The 18,129-nt window shown below is 42.8% G+C and overlaps 1 protein-coding gene across 1 annotated transcript in view; it reads left to right on the top strand.

The window, feature by feature from the left end:
• SALL4 (spalt like transcription factor 4) overlaps positions 1–17,839 on the top strand; it is a 32,283-nt gene extending 14,444 nt beyond the window's left edge. The window contains exons 2-4 of the mRNA XM_070940051.1: positions 8,635–11,139; positions 15,992–16,293; positions 17,405–17,839. Coding sequence (XP_070796152.1) covers positions 8,635–11,139; positions 15,992–16,293; positions 17,405–17,839 — 3,242 coding nt within the window. The remainder of the gene's footprint in view (positions 1–8,634; positions 11,140–15,991; positions 16,294–17,404) is intronic.
• Positions 17,840–18,129: the final 290 nt, after the last annotated feature.

The following is an 18,129-nucleotide window of genomic DNA, read 5'->3' as shown; positions in this document are numbered from 1 at the left end:
AATGGTCATGTGATTAAAATTTGAATGCTTAGCAACTGGTTCATATTTATGACGGTTGCACTGTCCCTGGGTCATGTGATCCCCTTTTGAGATCTTCTGACAAGCAAAGTCAACGGGAAAGGCAGATACGCTTAACAACCGGGTCATTAACATAACAACTGCAATGATTCACTTAACAACTGTGAATAACATCAAATGGGACAAAACTCAATAAATTTCTCATTTAGCAGCAGAAATTTGGGGCTCAATTATGGTCGTAAGTCAAGGACTACCTGTATTTAGTAGAGCTGTTCATCTTTAATGGATATGAGGAGAAATAGTTTTTCATCATTTCTTCTTCAGCTTCTTCCTTAGAACTGTCCCAGGAGATAGGAGGTACTCCCAGAACAGAGTTCATACAATACGGGAAGACCAGAAGCCTTCATAGTTTAGCATAAAGGAAGACTAAGGCAATTGGACTTGTGTTTGATTTTCTACTTCCTTTGACAAAGACATTTCTTAGTCCACCCATTGCAAGTAGCTGGGTGGAAATAGGTTGGCAAAATGTTTCTTCTATCTGAGTTTTAAAGGAGGCCTTTGATTACGATTCTTCTGTCCGAACTTCGCATATAAAACCAGCTATTGATGGTCAGACACTGTGGTTGGCAGTTTGGCATTGGTGTACCTGCAACTGTGGTTATTGACACCCATGAGTTCTTGGCCCATCTGTCATTTCAAGATTTTTCTCGGTAAAATAAAAGTGACATTGGTATACTGTAAAAGCCCGGCATCATTTTTTTTTTTAATTTGATTTATATGCCGCCCTTCTCCGGAGACTCAGGGTGGCTTACAATGCATTAAGCAATAGCTTTCATACTTTGAATATTTATACAAAGTCAGCTTATTGCCCCCACAAACTGGGTCCTCTATTTACCTATCTTAGAAAGGATGGAAGGCTGAGTCAACCTTGAGCCTGGTGAGATTTGAACTTACAGTAATTGCATACAGCTGGTGTTAATCACAATGCTATCAGTCTGCTGAGCCACCAGGCTCATACCTTACACTCAAGCGTTTAGCTGAGCCCAATAGATCCTGTAGACCAGGGGTGTCAAACTTACCCACCCCCGGTTTAGCAAAGGGGAAAAAAGTTGTGATATGTCACATAACGATGTGATGATGCAAGTTTGACACCTCTGCTGTAGTCATACTTTGAAAATTAAAATTTACAGGAGAAAGCTAGACAAAAATCTCATTACTTGGCCTTCTAAGAAATAGATAGTTTGTCATTGGCTATGTCCATTTTGTCATCCACACTATTGGAAGAGAAGTTCTCTGTAGCTATTTGATAAGAGCATCAATGGTACACTCTCAAAAACTGATATATGAGTATTGGCTCCCAAAGCTTTGCATGCCACTGATCTTCCCCTTCCCTAGAGTTGCACAAACCTTCGACTTTGCTAGGTTAAAGATGACTCTACTTGCACTTTTCTTTCTTTCTTTCTTTTTTCCCCCACCCTGTCCTTCTCATCTTTTGCTCTCCCCACTGGCATTTCCAGTCAGCCCTGGGTCCAAGGAGAAGGAGGGAGTTGGCTTGGAAGTTAGGCCAACAAGAAATGGACTCTGCAATGAACACTGTAAGGCTTATTTGGGCAGCAATCTGCTACTTGAATCTTAGCATTCATCTAGTTAAGAAAGAAATTTAAGAGAGTTTGCAAATCACCCTAAGACCTGGGGTCATATTCCTGTGGAGTTTTTAGGTGCGTGAGTTCAAAGAAATGTTTCAAAACCACTTTTTCCACTGCTGAGTGTGATAAGCCATTTTTGTGTGTCTTGGCATTAAAACATGCAAACAGCTTTCTTTTTGGGGTAGGGGGAACATGAATCTTGCTCCAACTGAACTTGGCAGTTTCTTCTACATCTTCCATAAAACTTTTATTGGTATAAATGATTCAGTGTGTGTCTGCTCAATTGTGGGTGGAGGAACATGGTAGCTACCTGTACAACATTTTGGTAATTGTTAACAGTGAAGCTGACGTTTACTCTTATAATGAGTGAATTATTAAAAAAAAATAAAAAATAGGCCGCCTTGCTTTTCTCTGTAAAGTTGCCATTTACTTTTATAAAGTTTTTGTTTTAAAACCTGATGAGTGATCTTCAAAGCAAGCTTAATTAGTAGATTAACTACAAGCTACAAATATCTCAAAATACTGCTTTTCAAAGACTGCTCCTTAGTTCACGTTTTGAAGTTTTGCTGAGGCAGTATTTCCTGCAGTCATGGATAAGTTATTTTCTGAATAACTATTTACCCGAATTTACCTGAATTACCCGATTAAGCACTTTACTCCCTCTGTTTTAACAGCATAGGAGTTCACACTTTTTTTTTTAGCGAACAAGACAATGATTGTGGTTATTTTCAAGTATTTCTTTCCCACCAGCTTTGTCATTTGGCTTTTAAAATTAAACAATGAATCAAAATGCATTGCAAAATTAAGAATGCTCCTGTGTACCATTTGGATCATTTTATGCACCCTGTGAAATAACAACAAAGAGTCTTTGCACAAACTCTGCTGGTCAGGAAGTTTCCCTAGTAGAACTCCCTTGTATAATAGCAGACTTAGAGGCAAATTGGTCTTAAAGGCAAATCTGTTTTCAGTGATCAGGTGTTCAGCCGCTGATCCATTATCATGATTGAGCTGACTGTCAGGGCATTTGGCGGGGTGGGGGAGCAGGGATTGAGTGCTGTGGCCCAGTAACATCAGGAGCCTAGTCCATCTGATGGACTTCCACAAGCTATTCTTTGAGCCACACCGCATTAAGGTAAAAATAAAGCCTCCTTTTATTGAATTTAGTTCACAATCACTGCATGGGTGTGTCCAAGGGTGAAATGCTACCGGTTTGCACCGGTTTGGGAAAACCAGTAGTAATAAAAGCTACCAGTTCAGGTGAACTGGTACTAAAAAAATGCTACCAGTTTGTCTGAAAACAAACTAAATCAAACCACGGAGGATTTCACCACTGGGTGTGTCCGTTTAGTTTTCTTGACAGCATTTCAGAGGTGATTTGAATTTGTCACCTTCTGGAACATTTTTAAGATTTCTCTGTCTGGTTTACTTTTTTTTTGGATTTGTCAGTGGCCTCCTTTCCAAGTACTAATCGGGTCCAGCTATTCCAAGATCAACCATAGTGGCTTGATGCTGCCACCAGTTATGACTTGTGTTTTACTGGAACTTATAAGCAGAAAAGCAAGAACACTGATGATTCGAAAAAGAATAAAAAGTGGGAAAGGTAGGTAGGAGCATAAGAACCTGGTGATCATTTGCCTGCAGAAGCAAGCAAACATTTAGTGTTAGGACTGCATTCTGATATCTAAAAAAATGTTAAAATCATGGGGACCGGATCTTTAACCTTTTTAAAGATACTTTTAGCCTGGATGATTGAGTTTTCAATGGCAGACTACATTCTGAGTTTTAAATGTTTTCTTTTTGAGGGTTACACAAGTCATAGTTATAATGTAGTGACATTAAAATTTCAATCCATTTAGGTAGAAGTATTGGCGTTTTGAAAAGGAATTGCTTGTTTTAAAATACTTTTTTGTCCCTTGTTTTGCCATCAGGAATGCAAAAAAAAAGTAAAAAAAAAAGTAAATCAGACATTATGGGGTTATACCAGTGATGGGTTGCCCTCGGTTTGGACCGGTTTGCAAGAACCGGCGGGAGGCTCTGCCCACTGACCAGGACGTCATCAGAAGTAATCTGTGCATGTGCAGAAGCTTCTGCACATGCGCAGAAGAGCCTGCGCACGCGCACGCATGAGCGAAGCAAGCATGTGTGCGCTGGCATGATGTGAACCAGTAATAAAGGTAAGTAGAACCCACCCCTGAGTTATACATGCTATGACATAGTGTTTCTCAACTGTGGCATGTTGGCAATGTGTGTGCTTCAACATCCAGAATTCCCCACCCAGCATAACTGGCCGAGGAATTCTGGGAGTTGAAGTCCCGACATCTTCAAGTTGCCAAGGTTGAGAAACACTCTTATAGCAGCTAGGGAGCTACTTGTGAACTGTGAGTTGTCAGTACTTCTGCTAGTAGAATAGGAGACAGTGGAATCTCCATTTGCTGGAGTACAAGCAAGGATATCAGCCAGAGGTCTTCAAACTTGGCAGCTTTAAGACTTGTGGACTTGTGGCTATGCTGGCTGGAGAATTCTGGGAGTGGAAGTCCACAAGTCTTAAAGCTGCCAAGTTTGAAAACCTCTTTGATATACCATATTTTTTGGAGTATAAGACGCACCAGAGTATAAGATGCACCTTAGTTTTTGGGGAGGAAAATAAGAAAAAAGCTGATTGGCAGGTGGATGGGCCTCTGGAATATCCCCCAATCAGCTGTTCCCAGAGGTGAATTTTAGCAACAGGTTCCTTGGTTGTGAGCTCTGTGCCTTGCTTTTTTTTTTTTTTTTGCCTCTGAAACTTCTGAAACTCCATTTCAGAAAAAACTTTTTTTTCCTGCCTCTGAAAGCCTCCGAAACAGAACTTCAGAAAAAAAAAGCCTCTGAAGCTCTGTTTGGGGGCTTCTTTTCTGAAGCTTCATTTCTGATGCTTTTTTCAGCCTCTGAAACCTCCATTTGAGAAGCTGGGTGGGGCTACATTCGGAGTATAAGGCGCACCCAAATTTTCACCCTCTTTTTGGGGGGAAAAAGGTGCGTCTTATACTCCAAAAAATACGATAAGCAATTCTTCCAAGGCTGAAGGCAACACTCTCAGTTGCCAAAATAATGGTGCTGTGTTTTGCAAGCCAAATGAGACTAAAGAACGAATTCACACACTCTACATCTCAACCAGCTTACTTCGGTTTCTCAGTTTCACCTTTCTCACAAACAAACAAACCAAAATACAACTGAGAATGAGGAAAGGAGCCTGTATCTAGATAAGATGAGAAAGACCCAAATAAACACAAACGTATAATTATCTTTGGGAGGGTCTGCTGCGGTTAGCATTGCATAGCGCATTGTCTTGCATTATGTGTTTGCTACTACTAGTCATTACAGTTCTGGTATCAGGAAGAAAATACTGCTGCACAAAGTGTTGCATTTAAGGTGCAAAACACTCTGTTTCATTTGCCTTCCGCACATGTTAAGGTGCCCTCCCTGAGTTTTCCCCCCACTAAAAATACTGTATTTTTTTCCTGTAATAGCTTACAAAACAGGGAAAGATGCCTATCCAGTCATTTCTTGCAAATTCATTGATTGTGAATTTTAATGTAAAGAAGAGATTTTTATTGCCGCAGCGTTTCTGCTAAGAACAACACATCTTCATTGTACAACCAGGTAGTCCTCAATTTAGGACGATCATTGGGAATTTCCAAAATTCCCATTGCCCAACAAGGCAGTTGTTGAGTGAGTTGGACCCAATTTTATGAGTTTTTTTTTTTTTTCCCATGGTCATTAAGCAAATCACTGCATTTCAACCATTAAGCAAATCCGGCTTCCCACATTCCCCTATCTTGTCGGAAGCCAGCTAGGGAGGTCACAAATGGTGATCAACGTGACTCCAGGATGCTGCAACCCTAATAAATACATGCCGGTTGACAAGCCCCTGAGCACATAACTGTGGGGAGACTGCAACAGTTGTAAGTGATAGGACTGGTTGTAAATCACATTTTTTCAGTGCAGTTTTAACTTCGAACAGTCACTAAACAAATGGCTGTAAGTTGAGCACCATCTACCCTGTTTCCCTGAAAATAAGACATCCCCTGATAATAAGCCCAATCGGGCTTTTGAGCACATGCGCTAAAATAAGCCCCCCCCCCCCCCCGGAAAATAAGCCCTCCTAGAAAATATTTAAATGCAGAGCTGGAAATCAGGTAAGACGGCAAGAGGAGCCCCATCTTGCCCCACGTGCCCCAAAATAATAAGACCTCCCTGAAAATAAGGCCAAGCGCTTATTTCGGGGTTCAAAAAAATATAAGACAGGGCCTTATTTTCGGGGAAACACAGGTATATAGTGTTCTTTCAGCCCTTCCAATGTCAACCCAGCTCAAGACTTTCACCCAGCCATCCTTTCTTATGAGGATTTCCCCCTGTGGTAACCATTCTATCAGTTTGAGAACGGATTTTTCAGCCTTTCCCTGGTAATGAAAATATTAATTTTGCCACATGGGGGAGCCTTCAAAGAAAAAACTAGCTCAGTGAAATTATTGCAGAGTCTTACTATGGGTTTCTTAGCACATATAACATGACAAAGCAATACGGTTTCCAGGATTTCTGATGTGGATACATGCAGGGGTGGGATTCTACCGGTTCGGACTAGTTCAGGCGAACCGGGAGCTCCAACGATAAGCTGGGCCCACCCGCCCACCTCTGCGCTTTCCTTACCTATAAGTACTTTATTTACCTGGGGTGAAATGCTACCGGTTCGGACCGGTTCAGCCAAACCGGTAGCAATGGTGGCGGCTGGTTCTGAGAACCGGTAGCGATGGCAGCGTGAGGCTCCGCCCACCCACCCAGTCATCGTTACTTCCTGGTTTGAATCCGGAAGTGACCTGTTTTTTACCCTCTGTGCATGTGCAGAACGGTTTGCGCATATGCAGAGGGTCCGCTCGCATACGTGCACTTCCAAACCGGTAGGGAAGGTAAGTAGATTTCATCCCTGCTATATCTTCACAGCTGATTAGCGCATCAGAGTGGATTGCCATGCCTCGGCTGTTTTAATTCCCTAGCACTAATACTAACATGGAAGGTGATTTTTCGTTCAATTGCGAAGCATTTGTGTGCAAAGCACACGATCACCGAACCAGTTGTTAAACTGGTAGAATCCCACCCCTGGAGACACGTCCCTCTCTTTTTGCAGAAGTAGAAAGTACACTACAGCTCCCCCTCTGGAAGCGCTTCCCACAATATTGTTTCATTTGTATGCCACATAATTGAAATAAATAATAGTGCCAACCTTGAAGTGAACCTGGCTGAGGCCATCTTTGAGGCTTCAGGGTTGCCACAAAGCAGGAGGGACAGGGAGGGGGGAAATAGCTAGATGAGGTTTTGTAGCCAAAGCAAAAAAGTTTTCCTGTGGGAACCAAGGACATTCTGACAGGTGTCTGGCCAGAGGAGGAGTGAAGTAACCAAGCAACCGGCCAGCACCTTGGTTGGACAGCGTGACCAAGCAGTGACTTGTGGGTTCAGTGGTCAGGTAGTGATATCAGCAAAAGAATTTGGGGAAGCTTGAGTGCTTTGGGATCTTTGCCACTTAATATCTGGATTTAAGCCCATTCAAGGTTGGAAAATGGTGATGACATCTATAGGGCTATTTGCAAGGATTTTCCAATTTATTTAAGTAGACTCACAAGGTTTCCTAAAACTAATAATATTTTAACAGTTGCTGCTGCTGCTGCTCAAAAATCACCCTTCCTCCACCTGATCTTAACAGAAACAATGGAGGGCACGCTTCAGAATTCCCAGCTGGAGGAGCCTATCCAGGCTAATGGGAATTTCTACAATCCCAATAAATCTGGAAATGTTCCAATTGGTAAACACCAACATAGCAGTTCTCCTGAGCACGTAGCTACTTGAAAAGTAGTACCACAGTTAGTCCTCAGCTTACAACCACAATTCAGCCTAAAATTTCTGTTGCTAAGCGAGACAGTTGTTAAGTGAGTTGCTCCTCATTTTATGACCTTTTTGCCACAGTTGTTAAGCAGATCACTACAGTTGTTAAGTAAATCATGTTGTTAAGCGAGTGGCTTCCCCCATTGATTGCTTGTCAGAAACTGACCAAAAAGGTTACAAATGGTGATCACATGACCCTGGGATAGGGCAACTGTTATAAATTATCCAAATTTTGATCATGTGACCATGAGGATGCAGCAATGCTCATACTTGTGAAAACCGGTTATAGTCACTTTTTTCAGTGCTCTTGTAACTTCACTGAACAAATGGTTGCAAGTCAAGAACCACCTATAGATCCAAACACTGGGAAATCAAAATGGTGTGCAGCCAATGGTGACCTGGAAAGCAAGTCACCCATCTTTGATTCACCAACTTTGTCTTTGCCCTAGGACAGGGGTCTCCAAACTTGGCAAAGATTTGTGGACTTCAACTCCCAGAATTCCTCAGCCAGCCATGAAGAGTTGGAGTCCACAAGTTTTAAAAATTGCCAAACTTGGAGACTCCTGTCCTAGGATAATTCACAAATTGCTTTAAACTATAGCAGGCATAGAGACTGTTCAAAGACTGTCCCTATTCATCATAACTACGTAGTATGATGGACTGCAGGGCCGGCGCAATGTGTAACATGTTCACACTGGTGCAATAGGACTAGGTGTTTTGTTAATATGATTTATTGGGTTAGGGATTTTTTGTCTTCACTGTGAGTTGTATTGTGTTGTGGGGGTGCACTGAGGGAGTTCAACCAATCTCATTGTACATATGTTGAGCATGATAATAAAGATTTGGATTTGAATATTCCTCTGTATTTCAATCATGGAAGCCAGGGTTCTCCAACTGTGGCAACTTTAAGACTCGTGGATTTCAACTCCCAGAATTCCTCAGCCAGTCATGACTGAGCTGCTCATCCCATTGACCTTGCTCATCCCATTGACTTTGCTTTTCTGGTCCGTGGTGTCATTCCACTAAGATCTTTTCTCTCTTTCTGATGTCTTTCCAGGAAGTCCACAGGATACCCCAGGTGACAGAGGTGAAATGAATGCCAAAAGATGTCGGACCGAAGAAACCCATGTCTGTGAGAAATGCTGTGCTGAGTTCTTTGACCTCACCGAACTCCTCGAGCATAAGAAAAATTGCACTAAAACACCACCTGTCCTCATCATGAATGACAGTGAAGGGGCAGTGCCCTTAGAAGCCTTCCCTGACAGCTCTGTGGAGACTTTTCCAACCAGCCAAATGGATGGTAGGTTGGCTGAGGAGAGTCACGTAAAGAGTTCCCCAGCTTCAGCAGAAAAGAGAGAAGAGAAAGCTGGATCTGAACCTTCAGGAGTGACATATCTAAAAACAGAGCCCTCTGTTGCCTCCGCAACTCAAGGGCTAAGCTTTCTCCCCAAACCCAAAGTACCAAACACTAATGTGACTTTGCAAACTATACATGGCACTAAAGTAGCTGTCAACCAGTGTACCTCAGAGTCTCTCCCTCCCTCTGTGGCTGGCCTCAGTGCCATCCCGATGATCCTGGAGCAGTTAATGTGCCTACAGCAGCAGCAACTCCAACAACTCCAGTTGACGGAGCAGATCCGCATCCAAATTGCCATGATGGCCCCCCATGTCCTACATCCCTCCACTGCTGCTGCAGAACCCCTCAAAGCTTTGGGGGCTCATATGTCCCAGCAGTTGTCGGCTGCTGTTGCTTTAATTGGACAGAAAGCTGGGAATCCAAGCCTATCCCTCGAATCCTTGAAGCAAGGCAAACTACCTCATTCGAATATCGCTATTCCGACAGCCGTCTCGGTGGCCGGTGGGCTCGCTCCTGCCCTTTCCTTGAAGCCTGATGTGGGTCGAAGCTTGCCAAGTTCCATGTCTCGCTTCCTGAGCCCTTTGCTACCTCAATCCTCCAGCTCAGCCATTTTCCAGAATCCCCTTTCCACTGTCTCCCCAGCCAGCGACCCCTCAAAGAAGGGGAAAGGGAAAGTAGCAAATGTGAGCGTCCCTGAAAGTAAACCGAGCCAGGAGGAGTCCTTCTTCAAACACAAGTGCAAGTTTTGCGGCAAAGTCTTTGGCAACGACAGTGCTCTGCAGATCCACCTCCGTTCCCACACCGGGGAGAGGCCCTACAAGTGCAACATTTGTGGCAATCGTTTCACCACCAAAGGCAATCTGAAAGTGCATTTCCAGCGACATAAAGACAAATACCCTCATATCAAAATGAATCCTTATCCTGTGCCTGAACACCTAGATAATGTGCCCACCAGCACCGGCATCCCTTATGGCATGTCTGTCCCACTAGATGAATCTAATCTCATTGTGGATTCCAAACCTATTTTGACCACCCTGCCTGGCTCCGTAAGCTCGTCCTTGCCACCACCTAACACTTCCAACCCCACAGGTAGCAAGGATCCTTTTACCAATACACTTCTAAGTGATGCCCAGCCTAGGCCTTCTCCAGAAAGTGAAGGAGAGTCTTCATCAGGTCCAGCCAGTCATGAATCGGGAGCTGAGCAGAACCAGAGCTCTCCGCAGGCTGGCTGCAGTGGGAGCGCTTTCCACGGATGCCAGATTGGTGAGCAAGGCTCTGAAACAACAAAGCTCCAGCAGCTGGTGGAGAACATTGACAAAGCCACCACTGACCCCAATGAGTGCTTGATCTGCCATAGAGTTCTCAGTTGCCAGAGCTCCCTCAAAATGCATTACCGCACTCACACGGGAGAGAGGCCCTTCAAGTGCAAGATTTGTGGCCGTGCTTTTTCCACCAAAGGCAACCTCAAAACACACTACGGCGTGCACCGGGCAAATACTCCCCTGAAGATGCAGCACTCCTGTCCCATCTGCCAAAAGAAATTTACAAATGCAGTGGTGCTACAGCAGCACATTCGCATGCATATGGGAGGGCAGATTCCCAATACCCCAGTGGCAGAAAACACCCATGATAATAACGACACGGAGGCTACTTCAGCTGAGAACAACGGAGATCCCTGTTGCTTAGAGATCAACGAAAGCATGGAAATGGATGAAGATTTGGAATCACCCCACGGCCCAAACCACTCTTCTAAATCTTGCAACACTCAAGCTGATCCGTCAACATCTGTTTCTGCCAGTATTTCAGCGCTAGAAAACCATATGAAGATGGTGAATTCGGCTCTGACTTTGCAGCGACAGAGCAGTTTGAAGTCGAGTGATAATGGATCTGCAGAGAGCGATGGCATGACCAATGATTCTTCCTCGGTGGCAGGTGATCTGGACTATCAAAACGGTAGCCGTAGCCCCATCACCTCTGAATCGACTTCCTTCCTGGCCATGTCTCCAACCAACAGTCAAGCAGAGAGCACCAGATCAAAGTCACCATGTTTTAGTATCCAAGAAGACGGAATAGTGGGAAGTAAGGCTGAAGGCCCTGAAGTCACACCTACAGAAAGAGAACGGGCTTTGGATCTAACATATGGCAATATTAGTCGAAAAGTGATCAAAGAGGAACCTGGGTTATACTTCCAAAATGGAGAATATGGTGAGTCACTTTAAAAGGAAGCAAAAATCCTAGCAATTACTGTGAAATTGGTTTTCTTTTTAATACATGAAGGGAGTTAAATGTTTGTAGTCTATGCTAGGACAGCCAATCTCCCAGATCAGAAAATTTTACTTCATAAATCTGAGTTCCATTCATCATCGGCCATATTTTTCTCTAGTACCTAATTTTTGAGGAATATTGACTGTGAAAAATGACACCTACCTATCTGATCAAAATCAGTTGAAGCCTAGGAACAATTCCATAGCTCTCACCAAAGAGGTGAGATTGTAATCGGTACCTATCTTGTTTGCATGACTGTATTGTTTCCTTCCTTCCCTTGTGTTCTCTGCCATGATTTTCAGGAGCAGCAATATTAAATCTGAAGTCAGCGTAGCTAGACAAAGTATAATGCAGAATTCACTTTATGAATGACAGGTAAATGTGAATTTGTTTCCTAGGCAAGAAAACTCTTTATTTCTAGTTTTCTTTTACATCCGATTACTTAAAATAGCTTAAAATATAACTCATGGCTTTGGAACAAGTGGGAAAGTACTGCAACTCAACATGGCATCATATCGCTGTTTTGAATTATTTAACTCCGATTTTTCTTGATGGGATGGGAGCTGTGATCTCATTATCCAAACAACATCCTGTTGAAGGCTGGCTTCTCGCACTAAATGATACAGAATTATAAATCAAAGTAGGACTCTTGTCTTGTTTCTGAAGGAGAGCCCTTTATGCGTCACCAAAAAAAGGAAATGCACCTACCCCAAAAGAACAAAAGCAGAATTGTATGGGCTCTAATTTATACACCATGTTCTAATGTTTCACGCCAGGCTGAAGAAGATGTTGATCTTTTCACCAGTTGCATCTGGCATTTGGCTGCTAAATGTTGATGGTTTAATTTTAAGAGTCTTGCTTTCTCTCTTTAACTAGACTTAGCTGGCAGGCAGCCCTTGACATAAAGAATAACAGTTCTGCCAAAAGAAAATTGTCCTCTGTAAAATAGGATATCTAGCTATTCTTCTTTCCTCTAACTTGTACAGTTTGCTTGGTAGCTAATACACATATCTGGAAAATACATGTTCTTCAGTGTAAACAGTGACTGGGTTCATATAGCATGTTAAGCCATGATGAGGTTTGTTTGGTTTTGGCTTAGACCAAAGTGCGAACTTAACGATTATGGATTGGTAGATGTGGTTTATAACTTATTGTTAGTGAATCCAGTCAAAAGTATCTGTTCAACTAACTATAATCAAGCAAACTATGACTTAGCAGGATGTGTGAACTAGAGTTGTGTTAAGATTTGATTCAGAGTTTGAATTTCCATTAGAACTGATTTTTCTGAGTAAGTTCACTGATTCAGATCAAATGGTCAGATTCGATTAGGTGCTTCCAAGTAACATGAGAGATGTTTCTCTCGTGAGAGAGAGTCCACTAATTTAAAAATGACACATCAATTCAAATTATTATCTCAGTTTATTTTTTCCTGCCACACTCTCCTCCCCCCCCCCGCCAATCTTTCGCAAGCTTTTCTTGAACAGCTGAAATGGTTTGTGTGAATTCCAATTAGGGAAAAAAAATTGGCCAAAATTATAGTTGTAAAAAGCAGAGACATCACCCTGCCAACAAAAGTGCGTATCGTCAAAGCTATGGTTTTCCCACTTGCCATGTATGGCTGTGAAAGTTGGACCATAAGAAAGGCTGAGCGCCAAAGAATGGAGACCTTTGAACTATGGTGCTGGAGAAGACTCCTGTGAGTCCCTTGGACTACAAGGCGATCAAACCGGTCAGTCCTAGAGGAGATCAACCCTGACTGCTCTTTAGAAGGCCAGATCCTGAAGATGAAACTCAAATACTTTGGCCACCTAATGAGAAGGAAGGACTCCCTGGAGAAGAGCCTAATGCTGGGAAAGATTGAGGGCAAAAGAAGAAGGGGACGACAGAGAATGAGGTGGCTGGATGGAGTCACTGAAGCAGTAGCCATGAGCTTAAATAGACTCTAGGGGATGGTAGAAGACAGGAAGGCCTGGAGGAACATTGTTCATGGGGTCGCGATGGGTTGGACACAGCTTCGCAACTAACAACAACAATAATTGTAAAATTGAGCAATTTAGTTTACCATCTATTATGCTGAGGTCATGGAACTTCATGGCTGGCTGGCTGGGGCCTCCCGAGTCCTTGCCCAAATCCTGGCTAGCATTCAGATGACTGAGTTAAGTGCCCTGTACTGAACCCAGCCATGTGAAATATGAATTATGGCTTTCTTGGTTTGGAGGAAAGATGGGTTCAGAAAAAAAAATTAGGCTACTGTGGTCTATTGAGAAATATTGTTCAGCTTTTAAAAACCTGCCTGATTTATATTTGTGGGTATCTTCAGTTATGACCTACATTTGGTGGGTCCCTAAGAGAGGTACTTTCTCTGCTGTGACACCCACCTTATGGAAAATTAGATTAAATTAGATTACTCCCATTGCTTTTTTTTTTTTTTTAAGCCTCAAGACCTAGTTATGCTGCCAGGCCTGAGGCTCCCAGGGAACCAGAGATTTGTCTCAATGGCTCTATTGCCGGGACGGCATTTTTATCCTCCCTTCGCCTATGGTTTACTTTAGATGATATTTTTGCCTTTAGGCTCATTAATGTGGCTTTTTTTACATTTTCATCCATTTTTATATTGGCTGTTTTATCGTTGTGTACTGCCCAGAGTCAGCTTTGGTGAGATGGGCATCTGTATAAATTTGATACATAGATAAATAAATAAATACTTAACTGGAATTAAATGGAAGGGCAAACTTGCCAGTATACAGTGTCGTTTAGCACAGTGTATTTAATTCCGTTTGGACACTGGCCAACTCCTACTGACTCACAAAGTAATATAAAAATGAATACGACACCCAAACAAGATGACATCAAAGCAAAATATACAGACACAGCAATAACAAACCTGGGACTCCATCTGTCTTAATCCAAGGTCTGGGAGAAGAGCCCAGTCTTCAGGGCTTTATAGAACAGGGGACTCTAACCTTGGCAATTTTAAGTCTGGAGGATTCAACTCCCAGAATTCCCCAGCCAGCAAAGCAAAGCTGGCTAGGGAATTCTGGGAGTTGAAGTCCTCCAGGCTTAAAGTTGTTAAGGTTGGAGAGCCTGTTATAGAACACTTGAGAAGGTGGGAGCCACATTGATTTCAGGGGGGTGGAATCTCCTTCCCAAAGCCTTCTTGAATTCTGATAGATGACATTGTTTAATTGAAAGCACCCCCAGTATGCCAACTCTGGTGGCATATGCCAGTTGGGTAGAATCCATGGGAGAGAGGCAATTCCTCAAGTACAAACGGTCCTTGACTTAACAATTCGTTTAGTGACCGTTCAAAGTTACAACAGCACTGAAAAAAGTGACTTATGACCATTTTTCACAGCTGCAACCTTTGCAGCATCCCCATGTTCATGCGATCAAGATTCAGATGCTTTGGCAATTGGTTCATACTTATGGCCATTGCTGTGTCCCAAGGTCGTGTGATTCCCGTCTTGCAACCTTCTGACAAGCAAAGTCAACGGGAAAGCCAGATTCACTTAACAAGTGTGTTACTAACTTATCCACTGCCGTGATTCACTTAACAAATGTGGCAAGAAAGGAGCCGAAGGATAGGGAGGGGGGGAATAGAGATAGTTGAGGTTTTGTAGCCAAAACAAAATAGTTTCTCCTGGGAACCAAGGACGTTCCAACACAGGTGGCTGAAGCGAGGAGGAGTGAAGTTACCTAGCAACTGGTTAGCACCTAGATTGGACAATGTGACTTATTATTTGGGGGAAAAGGGAAACTTTCACTTTTTAATTAGGTGAAAACCGCGGAAACAGAGTTGGTTTTCACCAGTCTGTGCCAGTATGATGTCTCCAAATAAAACTGTTCTTTAAGGAATTTACTTGCCTCAGAGTTCTGTTTGCTATGGGTACATTACTTGAAACGTTGACATAGACTTTATAGGTTGTAACCAGCATCTTGAATTTCACTCCAGAAGCAGACTGGCAACCAGTGTGGCTTACAGAACAAAGAGATCAGATGGCCATACTGAGGCATGCCCATAAATGCCTCCCACTGCTGTATTATGAGCCAACTAAGGCCTTTGAGTTATTTTCAAGGGAAGCCCCATCTAAAGTGCATTGGGGCAACTAAGGGATGAGAGTAGTGGAATGTCTGGATGACCTTGGGGAAAGGAGAAAAGATGCCAGCTTCTCAGGGTTTGACATCATATCAACAACCTGTTCCATTGAAGAGCTTTGCTGGGATAAGTGCATATCCTGTACTGTCAAATTATACAGGTAGTCCTCAATTTACAATTCATTTAACAACTGTTCAAAGTTACGATGACCCTGGGAAAAAAAGGGACTTCTGACAAACCTTTGCACTTTTGCATCTGATCAAAACCTGAGTATTTGGCAATCGGCATATATTTGCATCATCCTGGGGTCTCACCATTGCCATTTGCAACTTCTGACAAGCAAAGTCGGTGCGGGGAAAGCCAGATTCATTTAACAACCATGTGATTTGTTTAGCAACTGCAGCAAAACAGGTGGTAAATTGGGTGTGACTCATTTAACGGCCACATGGTTTAGCGATGGAAGTTGTGGTTCCAATTGTGGTTATACATCAAGGATTAATCTACATACACCTCAAATCTTCACCCCACAAGTTCCTAATTATTTTCATCTCCATCAGGTCTTTTCTACTCTGGGTTTGGCTTGTTCATATTCAGTCAGTTATTTGCTTTGAATAATAAAATTGGGCTTGGATAATTTTTATTAATTTTTATGTATAAGCAATACATCAATAGACATTTTATCTTTTTGTTATTCAGGCCGGAGCAGCATTCACCCATCATTTATCAGAGCACCACCGGCTCTCATAAAAATGGAGATGTCTAGTGATCGCCCCATCAGCACCAGCCATTTTATTGCCCCTCCTGTATTATCACCCAGTGTGCCTCCTCTACTGGTGCCACCCCATCGCCGTACAGCTAAGCAGCATATCTGCACTACGTGTGGTAAGAACTTCTCTTCGGCAAGTGCTCTTCAGATCCACGAGCGGACTCACACGGGGGAAAAGCCGTTTGCGTGCACCATCTGTGGAAGAGCTTTTACCACCAAGGGGAATCTCAAGGTGAGCAATTTGAAGGCAACGATAGCATACGTATGTTCAGCTCCTTCTTCACTAGGTTGTTGCAGTTATTACAGGATGACATCCCATATTCCTGAGATGTTCTCATCTCTTCCCAAAAGTGCTCTTTTAAAGAGGCAACTGGACTTTCTGGTTTTTGAAGACGTTTTGCTTCTCATCCAAGAAGCTTCTTCAGCTCTGACTGGATGGTAAAGAATGGAAGGATTTATACTTCTTCCTGAAGAAGCTTCTTGGATGAGAAGCAAAACGTCTTCAAAGAAAAACCAGAAAGTCCAGTTGTCTTATGAAAAAAATCACCTTTGGGACAACCATGACCTGGATGACTTGAGAATCTCCATAGACATTCTCATTACTTGTTTCTCCTCTTCATGATCCCAAAGGTGCTTTTTCAAGAGGCAACTGGTTCTGGTTTTCTGGTTTTTCTTTGGAGATGTTTCACTTCTCATCCAAGATGCTTCTTCAGCTCTTCTTGGATGACAAGTGAAACGTCTTCAAAGAAAAACCAGAAAGTCCAGTTGCCTCTTGAAAAAACACCTTTAGGACAACCATGACCTGGATGACTGAGAATCTCCATAGACATCTTCCTTGTGATGGACTCATGCCAGTGCCTCCTTTCTCTTTAATTACATACCTGCAATTAAAGAACACATGGGACGAGATACATGTCAGGGACAGGCAACATTTTTCCTCCCATGGAGATTACATGTTACATGTCCTTGAATAATGGATAAGAGTATATGATAGTAGGGCTACAAGCTACCAAGGGATGAGGCCAGACAGAGGCAGAAGTGGGTGGGTATACTCTTTTTTCAAATGTGTAAGAGACAGTTAGCTATCACCAGAGGTCTGAATTGCAGAGGAACCTTCAAACCAGACTCGGGCCATTAGTTGCTTACCAGATACATTTCTCTCCAGAATAAAACTCTGGAACAGTAGAAATTGAGAGAGGGAGTTTTATTCAAGAGGTCATGGTAGCCACTGGCCCTGAGCAAGGATTTGAATCTTACATATCCATTCGTTTTAGTTTTAGTTCTTCCAGTTTTGTCCAGATTCATACCCACAGAAGCCTAATGTTGACATTCTTCTCCATAAGGTCCATGTTGGAACTCACATGTGGAACAATTCTGCCAGACGTGGAAGAAGACTGTCCATTGATAACCCGATGGCTTTGCTTGGCAATGATTCAAAGAAGGTATCAGAAATGTTCCCTAAAGATGCAGTGAGCCCTTCGGTGAACCTTGATCCATCGGCATGGAACCAGTATGCTGCAGTGCTCAGTAATGGCTTAGCCATGAAAACCAATGAGATCTCTGTGATCCAAAGTGGAGGCATCCGTTCTCTTCCAAACACCATTGGGGGAAGTCCAGCAATCAATGTAGCAATGAATTCTGCCACCATTTCCAAGATGGATAGTTCCCAGGCTCTGATTGGCTCAGAGATGGAGAAGCCGAGCAGCAGTGCTGAAGACAATGTGCCAAAACACCAATTCCCTCACTTCATAGAAGAGAACAAAATTGCTGTTAATTGAAAAACCAGAAAGCTTGAAAGGTGGCAGGATGGATTTTTTTAAAAAAATCACTATCGGAATATACATATATATATCTATATATTTTTAAGAGATGACACCGCAAGTATCCTTATTTTCTTATTGACGTGCAAATGATTCTAAGGCTGTCTATGGAAGAGTTGCCCAGAGTACAATCATGTCCGTGTTTTGCGCAAAACAAAAATGAAGCCAGTTTAGGATCCTCCCTTTTTCTATGCGGGTCTTGCAAGATTCTTTTTACGTGGGAAACATCAACCTGTAAAAAAACCTTC

The sequence above is a fragment of the Pituophis catenifer genome, unplaced genomic scaffold (genome assembly GCF_029215685.1).
Source record: "Pituophis catenifer annectens isolate HBS135680 unplaced genomic scaffold, rPitCat1.0.hap2 SCAF_3, whole genome shotgun sequence".
NCBI classification, from domain to species: domain Eukaryota; kingdom Metazoa; phylum Chordata; class Lepidosauria; order Squamata; family Colubridae; genus Pituophis; species Pituophis catenifer.
This window is presented reverse-complemented; position numbering and strand designations above follow the sequence as displayed.